We start from the raw sequence: 14,182 nt of genomic DNA on the forward strand, positions 1-14,182 counted from the left end.
ATGCCAATGTATCTGGATTTGCACTCAGACTAAAAGGAACGCCAGCCCTCTTGAGAGTAGTACGTGACTTGATCGAAGAAGCTGCCCGCTTTTTTTCTCAGGTACATATGACGAAAGCGTGTAAGGGCAAACCCACCAGAACCCAGAGAGACTGCACTGAAAGCTCTGATATTTGAAAAAAAAGCATTACATGAGAGTCTACGAGAGACCCCTGGGGTGATGTTCAACCTGACTGAAATCGCACCTAAAGGGGAGGGAATGTGAAACGCGACTCTAGTCTGATTGGACAATGGCGTTTTGGACAGATCTAAGGTCTAGAACAGGGGTCTTCAACGTTTTTCAGGCCAGGGACCCCCAAACTGATGGAGAGTTGGAGCAGGGACCCCCTACTATTAATATGGCATACAATTGTGTTTTATATTAAACGGGGCCTAGTGCAGTGTGTAAACATAGATACTGTTATTGTACATTCAATACTAAGCTATTCAAATAATACACAGGTTAATATATTCATGTTTTTATTTTAAACAAGTGCAAGGTGCAGTGTGGCCGTACCACTGCCATTTATGAACAAACACTGAGCTATGAGATTTTAACACTAAACATGCATGTAGATGGGACAATGAATCCTCAAACCATCTGTGGATGGCACACGTACTCTCACATCAGTGAGATGTCTGACCCTGATGAGCAGCACACAGCTGATCCAGCCTTGGACGGATGGAGGTTGTCAGGCAGAGGGTCATATCAGCCTCAGGCTGCAGCCTTGACCTGTATTTGTTTTTCAAGTAAGTCAGTGAGGAAAATCCACTTTCGCAAAGATAGGTTGTGGCTCCCCAACTTTGGCTGATTTTCTGATCAATGTCTGTTGACCTTGGAGGGATTTGAGGCTAGCTTGGAAGTATTCAACAGGTTTGTCTTTTAAGTGGCTGTGTGTTGTCTCCAAGTGACGCTGCAGCTTTGATGGCTTCATAGATTCATTTGAAAGAACAGTAGAGCAAATGACACACATTGGAAACTCAATGCCATCTGTCTCCTTAAAGGTAAACCCGAACTTCAGATAATGATCTGAATATTTTCGTGTCTTCTCCCTTTTGCGCTTACCCTTATTAGCTGCAACATCTGCAGGCGCAGCAGGTTCTGCCTCGTCACTTGCATGTTCACTGGTGGATGGTATCTCGCTTGTGCTTGTAGATTTTTTCGCTCGAGTTACAAAACGATCCATTTTATATGTATGGTCTTCTCAATAATGTCGCTGCGTGCCTCCCTGTGTCTGGGTCTTCAGTAAACTGGGGCCTGAATAGGCTCTCGTCCAATCACGGGGAACCTGACAGAGCCAGCGCATAGACATAATATTATGTCTATGAGCCGGCGTGTGTCACACGGCCTCGTGATTGGCACATCTGCCTCCATTTTTCCGTTCGCTATAATATTTTGGATTTGTGTTGTGCATTTAAAGACATTGCAATTTGTGGGAAAAAAACGGTTTGTAAAAAAAATATATATATAAAAAATTGTCTAATCAACCAAAGATTTCGCGACCCCCCTGCAGTACCTCCGCGGACCCCCTGGGGGTCGCGACCCCCCTGCAGTACCTCCGCGGACCCCCTGGGGGTCGCGACCCCCCTGTTGAAGACCTCTGGTCTAGAACACTGATTAGGCTGCTGCTGTGTTAGAAACACAACCCCTCTTTTTCCCGTTGGTAGTGCGTCGCCCAAATCACCCTAACACACAAACCGCCCCTGGTCGAAGGTCAAATTCGGCTGTACAACAACAACAACCGCCGCTGTATGCGATCTTCCCCGATCCCACAGACCAGCCTGTCACGCAGCATTTCTGTTAACTTGTCTCCATAGTTACAATCTGGCGCTAATTTCCTTAGCACAGCTACGTACTCCATGACTGTTTCTCGCAGCTTCTTATTCCTTGAGTTAAATTTGTAGCACTGTACAATTTCACTGGGTTTGGGATTGAAATGATCTTTCAGCAGCTGAACAAGCTCATCAAATGTCTTCTCTCCTGGCCTCGCCGGGCTGAACAGAAATGTGACTCCGTGTCACCACATCATATAGCATGGCATAGCCTACTGTTATTCTTCTAACAACCTCAATGTAACCATGCCACCTAGTGGACTGGTGGACTACCATGCCTGTATATATTTACCATTACAACAGGGACCCTCCTGAAGTGAGCCGGTATGGGCGGCTGCAGTTCTGTACTGGCCCAATTCCAAGTGGAACCCTTAAACGTAATCCGGTATCAATCTGGCCCCAGGTTCTGACGGAACACATAGAACTTTTTTATTTGCAGTCCCAAGAAATCAGCCAGGTGGCATACAGATCCCAGAGGAGATAACTTCAAGTTTAAAATTGTCCATTTAAAAAAACTCTTCTCCCGATCTGAAAGAGCTGGACCCTAACCCTAGACCCTGTTCCCTTTCAGCTGGGAAATACACGTCTGTACCTTCTGATCCGCATGGAAGTCAAGGGAAAGTCTTCAAACTTGGCATAGTTTGGAGTGTAGCCATGTGTTGTAGTCTTGCCACGGGTTAGGACCCCCTCACGGCCCGGCGCCTCAGTTTGAGCCTCATATATCCATCAAAAAGTAATATTTAAATAACTGTAAATAATTATTTCTCCCAATTCCAGGGGACTTAAAAAAAGGACCAATAAATATATTCGTACTTGCTCTTTTACTTGTGTCGTTCTGTCTCTCTTCACCTGCTCGGTAAACTGTTGCTCTCTTTTCTTGATCGCCCACACACGTACCTGAGAGCACTTCACTGTCCCGCTGAAATGTATTGTATTAAATCTGGAGATATACCAAGGTAGATACTCTCTGAGGTCAGAGGAAGGTTGGGTGGAAGAAGAGTGAAAAACAACATCTGAAATACGTTAAAGATGCCCTAGGTCAGGGGTCGGCAAGCCGCATGCAGCTCTTTCATCCTTATGCTGCGGCTCTGTGCGGCTTGAAGTGCATTTTATTTTTGTTAGTCCGTTTTTATTGTAGTTCTAAATTTGAACATTATTGTGATCGTGAAATATTAAAATCAAATTATTTTTTTGCATTAATATGTTATTGTTATTATTCGGAAGCCTATTAGCCCGCCCAAACGCTGTGCATCTATGAGACTTTCAACCCCAGGTAGGCTATGGAGAAATCTAAGAAGAGCTAAGAATGATGCCTGGGCAGACGCATTTGCATTTACCTCAGACGAGAGTGGCTTACCAGTATGCCTAATTTGTGGTGAGAAACTTGCCAACAATAAAAGATCAAATGTCGCAAGACATTTCCAAATCACACTGCCTTTGCTGAAAAATATCCAGAGGGAGAAGAGAGAAAACAAGCTGTTTTGGAACTGAAGCCGAAAGCTGATCTGAGGAAAAATCAATTCAAGAAATGGATGAAGTCTACAAATTCAACTACCTATGCAAGTTTTGTGGCCGCTCAGGAAATAGTCAGGCGTGGGAAGCCATTCACAGATGGCGAATATATGAAAGAGTCATTCATTAAGATTTCAGATCACCTATTTGCGGACTTTGGAAACAAGAGTCAAATTATGCAGAAAATCAGAGAGATGCCTCTCTCTGCGAAGACTGTCAAAGACAGGACCATAAAAATGGCAGAAAATATCACAAAACAGCAAATTAAAGACATCAATTCAGCTACAGCGTACTCAATCGCCTGTGATGCGTCCAAAGACAAAAGTGACATTGAACAAATAGCGCTGTTCTGTCGATATATGAACACCGGGAAACGATTCTGTGAGTTCAGAGAGGAAAAAAACACATTGTCCTTCCCGGTCACTCCCCTGACCGTCGATCCAACCCTGTTAAATGGGACTGCATTTGCAGGTGTAAGTCAACCTGATCTTGAGCTGGAGCTGGCTGACATAGCCGACAAAGATATATGGGTGTCCAAGTTCAAACGCTTGACAGATGATCTCGAAGATGTTTCCCGTCAGAAGGCCACTCTTGCTCAAAATCACAAATGGAGTGATATTGAGAACCTTCCAAGACCGGACAAACTTGTGTTTGAAACATGGAATAGCCTCCCCGACACCTACATAAACATGAAGAAATATGCGTTTGGAGTCCTGTCCGTCTTCGGGTCCACATATGTATGTGAGCAGCTATTTTCCACCATGAACTTTGTTAAAAACAAACACCGCTCACGCCTCACTGATGACAGCTTACAGTCCTGCGTAAAGATGAAAGTGACTTCCTACAGCGCTGATTTGGAGACGCTGTGCGCAGAGGTTCAGGAGCAGAAGTCCCGCAGGTCAAATACATATTTATGCAGACATTTAGAAAACATTTATTTTTCATGTGAAATAGTTTAATAGTTCATGTTTAAATTCAGGTCAAGGCTCCGATACACGCCCCAAAAGCCCCATGGCGATATGATGACGGCTCACAGCATTTTTTGTTTGTGTTATAATAGAATGCCATATGCTGTATTATTTAAGTTCAACCTTTCATTTCATTTGAAAGAGACCCTGAACTTGTTGTGTTTTTGTATTAGTTAAGAAATCAAAAGGTGTTCATTACATGAATACAATTCTTTTTTCTCTGCGGCACTTCATGGGTTTCATAAGCAACACACTATACTTGTTTATACAGAGCGGAAAGGTGAAATTACAATAGTAATACTAATTACAAACTATATACAGTCTTATCTTCATTTTACATGTCAAAAAGTATTTGCGGCTCTCAGTGTTTTTTTTTCTGTGAAAACCGGGTCCAAGTGGCTCTTTGAGTGTTAAAGGTTGCCGACCCCTGTCATAGAACATCGCATTTTGTCACACCCACATGTCTCCTATAAAGTGTATGCACAAAGACTGTTCGGGGGACTTCCACAATTGGCTCTGGGAACCCCGCATCGCCCGTGTTGGTGTCTGATACTATGCTGTTGTAATAAACCTTATTATATAGAAGCTGGTGTCTCCGGAGACTTCTTCATCATCTTCACAAACATCGCTACAAGATCTACTTCTGTGGGAATTCTGCTTTCTGTGATTTCTTTTTTATGATTTGGTTGATAAGTCTTTTAAATGTGGAACAGTAGCCGTATGTTCTAATTGTTCAGCTTTTTTTGCATGGGTACATTAATTGACTTTATTTTACTAAAAATAAAATTCGCCCCCTCGGATTTTTTAACAGCGCCCTCAGTGTTTTTATCCTGGCCCCAGGACTGCCCCCACACTGACAACACTCAGAACAGGATCAGACAGCTGGAGCTACAGATCACTTAAAAAAAAAATCCAAAACGACTAAAATTGAAAGCACAGATTTTTATGTAGAAAATAAAAAAAATAAAACAACAATTTTGTTTCGAATTTTGAGAAAAAAGTCCAAATTTGGAGATTTTTAAAAAGTCAAAAAAAAAAAAGTAAAGATTTTGAGATTAAAAAACAATTTCTGAGTTTTTACATCTTCAGAAACACGATTTTGAGATAGAAGTCAGAGATGTACCCTAACCTGCTCTCACACCTCATGCAAATATATTTAACTCCCTGACCTCTATATTAACTCAAAGGGTCAACGTTTAGCATCTTCACATTAATTGCTGTTCATCCTGGTGTGAATCTGTGTCTCTCTTTCTGCTGCTGCGAAACGCCTGAATTCCACACAGGGATAAATAAAGGTCCGTCTTATCTTAAAGCTGAGGTTTTCAAAATAAAAGTGGTACATTTAGTTTTTAAGAAAGTCAGAAAATTGAGAAAAAAGTCTTAATTTGGAAATTTGAGAAACAAGTGATAACTTTGAGAAAAAAAGTCATAAAAAGGTGAAAATGGTATAATAATAACATTCTGATATTTTCAGTCAAGTAGTTAAGAAATACCGGAGGCACATCATTTATTATTTTGTATGTTATTTTGTCTACTTGGGTTATTAGCATTTGTTGTCCTGGCCATCGCTCTTCCCCTGATCGCTGCTCCACCCTCCCCCCAGCAGGGGGCGGTAGTGCTCCTTTACCTCTGCTCGCCCCCCACAATCAAACCTTGAGAAGGAGAGTAAATCCACTCGGTGATTGACTGCTCCTGTCTGCAGAGGCTGCGCGTGCTGTTAGCCTTTAGCTTCAGACCCCGGTGTACTGCCTGTAGTTATATTAGTACTTTATAATACTTAGTAAACTATATCATATTCTGCCAGTGATATTGTGCTCAGGGCTATGTCCGACTCTAAGCTCTCTAAGAACCTGCTGCGCATGAAGGTGAGAGAAACACGAGGCTATTATTGCAGTTGTTGTTTATCTTTAACTTGACATCCACTGCTGTGTACAAACACTCTGTTACTCAAGTACATAAGTATTAAAGTATTGTATTATTTCAGCAGATTGGTATAACATTTTTTATGTGTGGGTGTGTGTGGGTGCGCGTGCATGTGTGTGTGTGTCAGTTCATGCAGAGGGGTCTGGATGCGGAGACGAAGAAGCAGCTGGAGGAAGACGAGCGGAGGATCATCAGCGACGAGCACTGGTACCTGGACCTGCCCGAGCTCCGGGCCCGAGAGTGAGAGAAGAGTCCTTTTGAGACAGATATTATTAAAGGCCGCCCAGGTGTGTTAACGGCCGCCCAGGTGTGTTAACGGCCGCCCAGGTGTGTTAACGGCCGCCCAGGTGTGATAACGGCCGCCCAGGTGTGTTAACGGCCGCCCAGGTACAGTGGGGCAAAAACGTATTTAGTCAGCCACCAATTGTGCAAGTTCTCCCATTTAAAAAGATGAGAGATGCTTGTAAATGGAGTATGACTGTTTGAGGTTGTGGACAGGTGTCTTTTATACTGATAACCAGTTCAAAAAGGTGCCATTAATACAGGTAACGGGTGGAGGACAGAGGAGCCTCTTAAAGAAGAAGTTACAGGTCTGTGAGAGCCAGAACTCTTGCTTGTTTGTAGGTGACCCAATACTTATTTTACCAATGAATTCATTAAAATCCTACAATGTGATTTCCTGGATTGTTTCCCCCATTCTGTCTCTCATAGTTGAAGTGCACCTATGATGAAAATGACAGGCCTCTCTCATCTTTTGAAATGGGAGAACTTGCACAATTGGTGGCTGACTAAATACTTTTTTGCCCCACTGTAAATTTTGCGACCCATTTAGTTTTTTTTTTTATCTGTCCGCGAGCACGACGCCATCCGCAATCGATTAACTAGTGGACAATGATCTCCTCGCTCTACGCCTCCTGTACCTGTTCGCTCTGCTATCTTGTGTCGTCCCCCCTCCGGACTTGATCAATAGGGACTCTAATCGGACTCGACTTGGATGAGTCGTGGACTCGACTTGGACTTGACTTGGATGAGTCGTGGACTCGACTTGGACTTGACTTGGACATTTTTTTAATGACTTGGACTTGACTCGGACTTGAACACTGGAGACTTGAACCTGGCCCCTCAGACAGACCTGACCTGGGTCTATCCTCAGACAGACCGGACCTGGGTCTACCCTCACACCAGAAGCAGCTCCTGGCTCTGCTGGAGGGGGGCAGGTCTGGCTCCGGGCTGAGATGTTTAATTGAAGAGATAACTGGGTTTGGTTCTGGGTATTGTTGCTGTTGAACCGGTACGTTTTAACAAGAACTTCCGGCTGAGTGTGTCTGTGTTGTCCTGATCAGGAACCTGATCCTGGAGGAGCGGAGTCTGGTTTCCTGTGAGGATCTGAAGTACGGACGCTTCTCCTTCCAGGGGTTCAACCCAGAGGTGGAGGTCAGTTCCACTTCATCCTTCAGAACCTCCCTGTAGCCTTATAGCTGTTTCAGGGGGGGGGGGGGGACAATATACATAGAACATTTCAGTTCTATATATATATATATATATATATATAATATATATATATATATATATATATATATATATATATATATATTATATATATATATATATATATTATATATATATATTATATTTATATTATATATATATATTATATTTATATTATATATAATATAAATATATATATATATATATCTATATCTAAATGTCTCAATAAGGTTTATTTTCTAAACCGTAGCGTACCGCTCCGATATTTGTGTTATTTGTTTCTGATTCTTTGAGAAAGTGTCTGTGCTCTTCCCTTTCCCTGACCAAGCACACATTACTCTTTGTTGATTCCATTAATATTATCCACAATAATCGCAGTATGACCCTTCCCCTGATGGTGCTGCCCTAATACATATTCTATATATGAAGAGTATCCATGAGAGACCACTGGTGTGTGTTGTCACAGAAGCTGATGGTGATGATGAACCCTAAAGAGGAAGAGGAGGACAAACAGGAAGAGGAAGTGAGCTGCATGCAGCTGGACGTCACGGACGAGGAGATGGCGCTCCGGTAAACACACCATCTTCATTCTCCTATAGTTTCATATAGTGTCATTATATCTGCTGTAGTCTCATTATATCTGCTGTAGTCTCATTATATCTCATATAGTCTCATTATATCTCATATAGTCTCATTATATCTCATATAGTCTCATTATATCTCATATAGTCTCATTATATCTGCTGTAGTCTCATTATATCTCATATAGTCTCATTATATCTCATATAGTCTCATTATATCTCATATAGTCTCATTATATCTCATAGAGTCTCATTATATCTCATAGAGTCTCATTATATCTGCTGTAGTCTCATTATATCTCATATAGTCTCATTATATCTGCTGTAGTCTCATTATATCTCATATAGTCTCATTATATCTCATATAGTCTCATTATATCTGCTGTAGTCTCATTATATCTCATATAGTCTCATTATATCTCATATAGTCTCATTATATCTCATATAGTCTCATTATATCTCATAGAGTCTCATTATATCTGCTGTAGTCTCATTATATCTCATATAGTCTCATTATATCTGCTGTAGTCTCATTATATCTCATATAGTCTCATTATATCTCATATAGTCTCATTATATCTGCTGTAGTCTCATTATATCTCATATAGTCTCATTATATCTCATATAGTCTCATTATATCTGCTGTAGTCTCATTATATCTCATATAGTCTCATTATATCTCATATAGTCTCATTATATCTCATATAGTCTCATTATATCTCATATAGTCTCATTATATCTGCTGTAGTCTCATTATATCTGCTGTAGTCTCATTATATCTCATATAGTCTCATTATATCTGCTGTAGTCTCATTATATCTGCTGTAGTCTCATTATATCTCATATAGTCTCATTATATCTGCTGTAGTCTCATTATATCTCATATAGTCTCATTATATCTGCTGTAGTCTCATTATATCTGCTGTAGTCTCATTATATCTGCTGTAGTCTCATTATATCTCATATAGTCTCATTATATCTGCTGTAGTCTCATTATATCTCATATAGTCTCATTATATCTCATATAGTCTCATTATATCTCATATAGTCTCATTATATCTGCTGTAGTCTCATTATATCTGCTGTAGTCTCATTATATCTCATATAGTCTCATTATATCTGCTGTAGTCTCATTATATCTGCTGTAGTCTCATTATATCTCATATAGTCTCATTATATCTCATATAGTCTCATTATATCTGCTGTAGTCTCATTATATCTGCTGTAGTCTCATTATATCTCATATAGTCTCATTATATCTGCTGTAGTCTCATTATATCTCATATAGTCTCATTATATCTCATATAGTCTCATTATATCTCATATAGTCTCATTATATCTCATATAGTCTCATTATATCTCATATAGTCTCATTATATCTGCTGTAGTCTCATTATATCTCATATAGTCTCATTATATCTCATATAGTCTCATTATATCTCATATAGTCTCATTATATCTCATATAGTCTCATTATATCTGCTGTAGTCTCATTATATCTCATATAGTCTCATTATATCTGATGGAGTCAGCTGATAGAGATGATGAACACCTCCTGTTGGTCCTCAGGTATGAGAGTTTGGTGGGCAGCATGAGGAAGAAGTTTTCCAGGAAGCGTGATCAGACATCAGAGGACGTGGACATCAAGAGGGTCTTCCTGAAGCCACAGGACTGATTCCTTTCTATGAGAGGATCTGAAGGACATGTTTCCAGATGTTCCAGTGGATGTTATACATCCTGTTTTGTAAAGAGAGATTCACCTCTGATGTTTTCTGTGTTACAGTCTGTGCTGCAGGACGCATTAAATCCAAAGCTCTTTGTATTCATGAGTCCTGTCTTCATTTATCACACCTTCAGCACCTGACAACACATGGAGAAACGATGCAGATATAAAAACAAGTCAGTCTTAACTCAGTCTAAACTCGGTCTAAACTCGGTCTTAACTCGGTCTTAACTGGTCTTAACTCGGTCTAAACTCGGTCTTAACTCGGTCTTAACTGGTCTTAACTCGGTCTAAACTCGGTCTAAACTCGGTCTTAACTGGTCTTAACTCGGTCTAAACTCGGTCTTAACTCGGTCTAAACTCGGTCTAAACTCGGTCTTAACTGGTCTTAACTCGGTCTAAACTCGGTCTAAACTCGGTCTTAACTGGTCTTAACTCGGTCTAAACTCGTTCTTAACTCGGTCTAAACTCTAAAGATTTTCAGATAAGTCAACATTTTGAGATCTTCAGAAAAATGTCTGAATCTTTCCCCAAAAAAATCTGAATTCTTACATTTTCAGAAAACAGTCAAAATGTTCAGATAACACTTTTATGAAAAACTATGAATGATTTGTGAAAAAACAGTTTTTTCCACAAATTTGGAGTCAAAATGTTGAGATATCAAGAAAGAAAAAAAGAATTTCAAAAAAGAATAGATTTCAGAAACTCGGATCAGAACTCATGCAGAAACCAGGGGACACTAAAGAGAGACGCACACAGCTGGAGACCAGGGGACACTAAAGAGAGACGCACACAGCTGGAGACCAGGGGACACTAAAGAGAGACGCACACAGCTGGAGACCAGGGGACACTAAAGAGAGACGCACACAGCTGGAGACCAGGGGACACTAAAGAGAGACGCACACAGCTGGAGACCAGGGGACACTAAAGAGAGACGCACACAGCTGGAGACCAGGGGACACTAAAGAGAGACGCACACAGCTGGAGACCAGGGGACACTAAAGAGAGACGCACACATCCGGAGACCAGGGGACACTAAAGAGAGACGCACACAGCCGGAGGCCAGGGGACACTTAAGAGATATGCACACAGCCGGAGACCAGGGGACACTAAAGAGAGACGCACACAGCCGGAGACCAGGGGACACTAAAGAGAGTCGCACACAGCCGGAGACCAGGGGACACTAAAGAGAGACGCACACAGCCGGAGACCAGGGGACACTAAAGAGAGACGCACAGCCGGAGACCAGGGGACACTAAAGAGAGTCGCACACAGCCGGAGACCAGGGGACACTAAAGAGAGTCGCACACACCCGGAGACCAGGGGACACTAAAGAGAGACGCACAGCCGGAGACCAGGGGACACTAAAGAGAGTCGCACACAGCCGGAGACCAGGGGACACTAAAGAGAGTCGCACACACCCGGAGACCAGGGGACACTAAAGAGAGACGCACACACCCGGAGACCAGGGGACACTAAAGAGAGACGCACACACCCGGAGACCAGGGGACACTAAAGAGAGTCGCACACACCCGGAGACCAGGGGACACTAAAGAGAGTCGCACACAGCTGGAGACCAGGGGACACTAAAGAGAGACGCACACAGCTGGAGACCAGGGGACACTAAAGAGAGACGCACACAGCTGGAGACCAGGGGACACTAAAGAGAGACGCACACAGCTGGAGACCAGGGGACACTAAAGAGAGACGCACACAGCTGGAGACCAGGGGACACTAAAGAGAGACGCACACAGCTGGAGACCAGGGGACACTAAAGAGAGTCGCACACAGCTGGAGACCAGGGGACACTAAAGAGAGACGCACACAGCTGGAGACCAGGGGACACTAAAGAGAGTCGCACACAGCTGGAGACCAGGGGACACTAAAGAGAGACGCACACAGCTGGAGACCAGGGGACACTAAAGAGAGACGCACACAGCTGGAGACCAGGGGACACTAAAGAGAGACGCACACAGCCGGAGACCAGGGGACACTACAGAGAGACGCACACAGCTGGAGACCAGGGGACACTAAAGAGAGACGCACACAGCTGGAGACCAGGGGACACTAAAAAGAGTCGCACACAGCCGGAGACCAGGGGACACTAAAGAGAGACGCACACAGCTGGAGACCAGGGGACACTAAAGAGAGACGCACACAGCTGGAGACCAGGGGACACTAAAGAGAGACGCACACAGCTGGAGACCAGGGGACACTGAAGAGAGTCGCACACAGCTGGAGACCAGGGGACACTGAAGAGAGACGCACACAGCCGGAGACCAGGGGACACTAAAGATAGAGGAACACAGCCGGAGACAAGGGGACACTAAAGAGAGACGCACACAGCCGGAGACCAGGGGACACTAAAGAGAGACGCACAGCCGGAGACCAGGGGACACTAAAGAGAGTCGCACACAGCCGGAGACCAGGGGACACTAAAGAGAGTCGCACACACCCGGAGACCAGGGGACACTAAAGAGAGACGCACACACCCGGAGACCAGGGGACACTAAAGAGAGACGCACACACCCGGAGACCAGGGGACACTAAAGAGAGTCGCACACACCCGGAGACCAGGGGACACTAAAGAGAGTCGCACACAGCTGGAGACCAGGGGACACTAAAGAGAGACGCACACAGCTGGAGACCAGGGGACACTAAAGAGAGACGCACACAGCTGGAGACCAGGGGACACTAAAGAGAGACGCACACAGCTGGAGACCAGGGGACACTAAAGAGAGACGCACACAGCTGGAGACCAGGGGACACTAAAGAGAGACGCACACAGCTGGAGACCAGGGGACACTAAAGAGAGACGCACACAGCTGGAGACCAGGGGACACTACAGAGAGACGCACACAGCTGGAGACCAGGGGACACTAAAGAGAGACGCACACAGCTGGAGACCAGGGGACACTAAAGAGAGTCGCACACAGCTGGAGACCAGGGGACACTAAAGAGAGACGCACACAGCTGCAGACCAGGGGACACTAAAGAGAGACGCACACAGCTGGAGACCAGGGGACACTAAAGAGAGACGCACACAGCTGGAGACCAGGGGACACTGAAGAGAGTCGCACACAGCCGGAGACCAGGGGACACTGAAGAGAGACGCACACAGCCGGAGACCAGGGGACACTGAAGAGATCCGCACACAGCGGAGACCAGGGGACACTGAAGAGAGACGAACACAGCCGGAGACCAGGGGAAACTAAAGAGAGTCGCACACAGCCGGAGACCAGGGGAAACTAAAGAGAGTCGCACACAGCCGGAGACCAGGGGACACTAAAGAGAGACGCACACATCCGGAGACCAGGGGACACTAAAGAGAGACGCACACAGCCGGAGGCCAGGGGACACTTAAGAGATATGCACACAGCCGGAGACCAGGGGACACTAAAGAGAGACGCACACAGCCGGAGACCAGGGGACACTAAAGAGAGTCGCACACAGCCGGAGACCAGGGTACACTAAAGAGAGACGCACACAGCTGGAGACCAGGGGACACTAAAGATAGAGGAACACAGCCGGAGACCAGGGGACACTAAAGAGAGACGCACACAGCCGGAGACCAGGGGACACTAAAGAGAGACGCACAGCCGGAGACCAGGGGACACTAAAGAGAGTCGCACACAGCCGGAGACCAGGGGACACTAAAGAGAGTCGCACACACCCGGAGACCAGGGGACACTAAAGAGAGACGCACACACCCGGAGACCAGGGGACACTAAAGAGAGACGCACACACCCGGAGACCAGGGGACACTAAAGAGAGTCGCACACACCCGGAGACCAGGGGACACTAAAGAGAGTCGCACACAGCTGGAGACCAGGGGACACTAAAGAGAGACGCACACAGCTGGAGACCAGGGGACACTAAAGAGAGTCGCACACACCCGGAGACCAGGGGACACTAAAGAGAGACGCACACAGCTGGAGACCAGGGGACACTAAAGAGAGACGCACACAGCTGGAGACCAGGGGACACTAAAGAGAGTCGCACACAGCTGGAGACCAGGGGACACTAAAGAGAGTCGCACACACCCGGAGACCAGGGGACACTAAAGAGAGTCGCACACACCCGGAGACCAGGGGACACTAAAGAGAGTCGCACACA

The 14,182-nt window shown here is 44.7% G+C and overlaps 1 protein-coding gene across 3 annotated transcripts; it reads left to right on the forward strand.

Moving 5' to 3' along the window:
• The first annotated feature begins 6,005 nt into the window (after nucleotides 1–6,005).
• On the forward strand, nucleotides 6,006–10,165 carry mphosph6 (M-phase phosphoprotein 6). 3 transcript variants are annotated; one of them, XM_063898077.1, is made up of 5 exons: nucleotides 6,006–6,216; nucleotides 6,402–6,514; nucleotides 7,618–7,708; nucleotides 8,229–8,332; nucleotides 9,913–10,165. In XM_063898077.1, exons 1-5 carry the CDS (start codon nucleotides 6,175–6,177, stop codon nucleotides 10,016–10,018), a joined length of 456 nt encoding a protein of 151 aa, XP_063754147.1. In that variant the 5' UTR covers nucleotides 6,006–6,174; the 3' UTR covers nucleotides 10,019–10,165. The 3 variants fall into 3 exon arrangements, with proteins under 3 accessions (XP_063754147.1, XP_063754156.1, XP_063754164.1); XM_063898086.1 differs by having other exon boundaries at nucleotides 8,232–8,332; XM_063898094.1 differs by having other exon boundaries at nucleotides 7,618–7,702.
• Nucleotides 10,166–14,182: the final 4,017 nt, after the last annotated feature.

Source organism: Eleginops maclovinus, chromosome 2 (assembly GCF_036324505.1).
Source record: "Eleginops maclovinus isolate JMC-PN-2008 ecotype Puerto Natales chromosome 2, JC_Emac_rtc_rv5, whole genome shotgun sequence".
NCBI classification, from domain to species: domain Eukaryota; kingdom Metazoa; phylum Chordata; class Actinopteri; order Perciformes; family Eleginopidae; genus Eleginops; species Eleginops maclovinus.

What these genes read in the sequence shown, in the direction of transcription:
- mphosph6 (XM_063898077.1), top strand. Translation starts at nt 6,175, where the DNA reads ATGTCCGACTCTAAGCTCTCTAAGAACCTGCTGCGCATGAAG. An exon ending in AGAACCTGCTGCGCATGAAG is followed by an intron (nt 6,217 to 6,401) that starts GTGAGAGAAACA and finishes TGTGTGTGTCAG; the next exon opens with TTCATGCAGAGGGGTCTGGA. An exon ending in GGTTCAACCCAGAGGTGGAG is followed by an intron (nt 7,709 to 8,228) that starts GTCAGTTCCACT and finishes GTGTTGTCACAG; the next exon opens with AAGCTGATGGTGATGATGAA.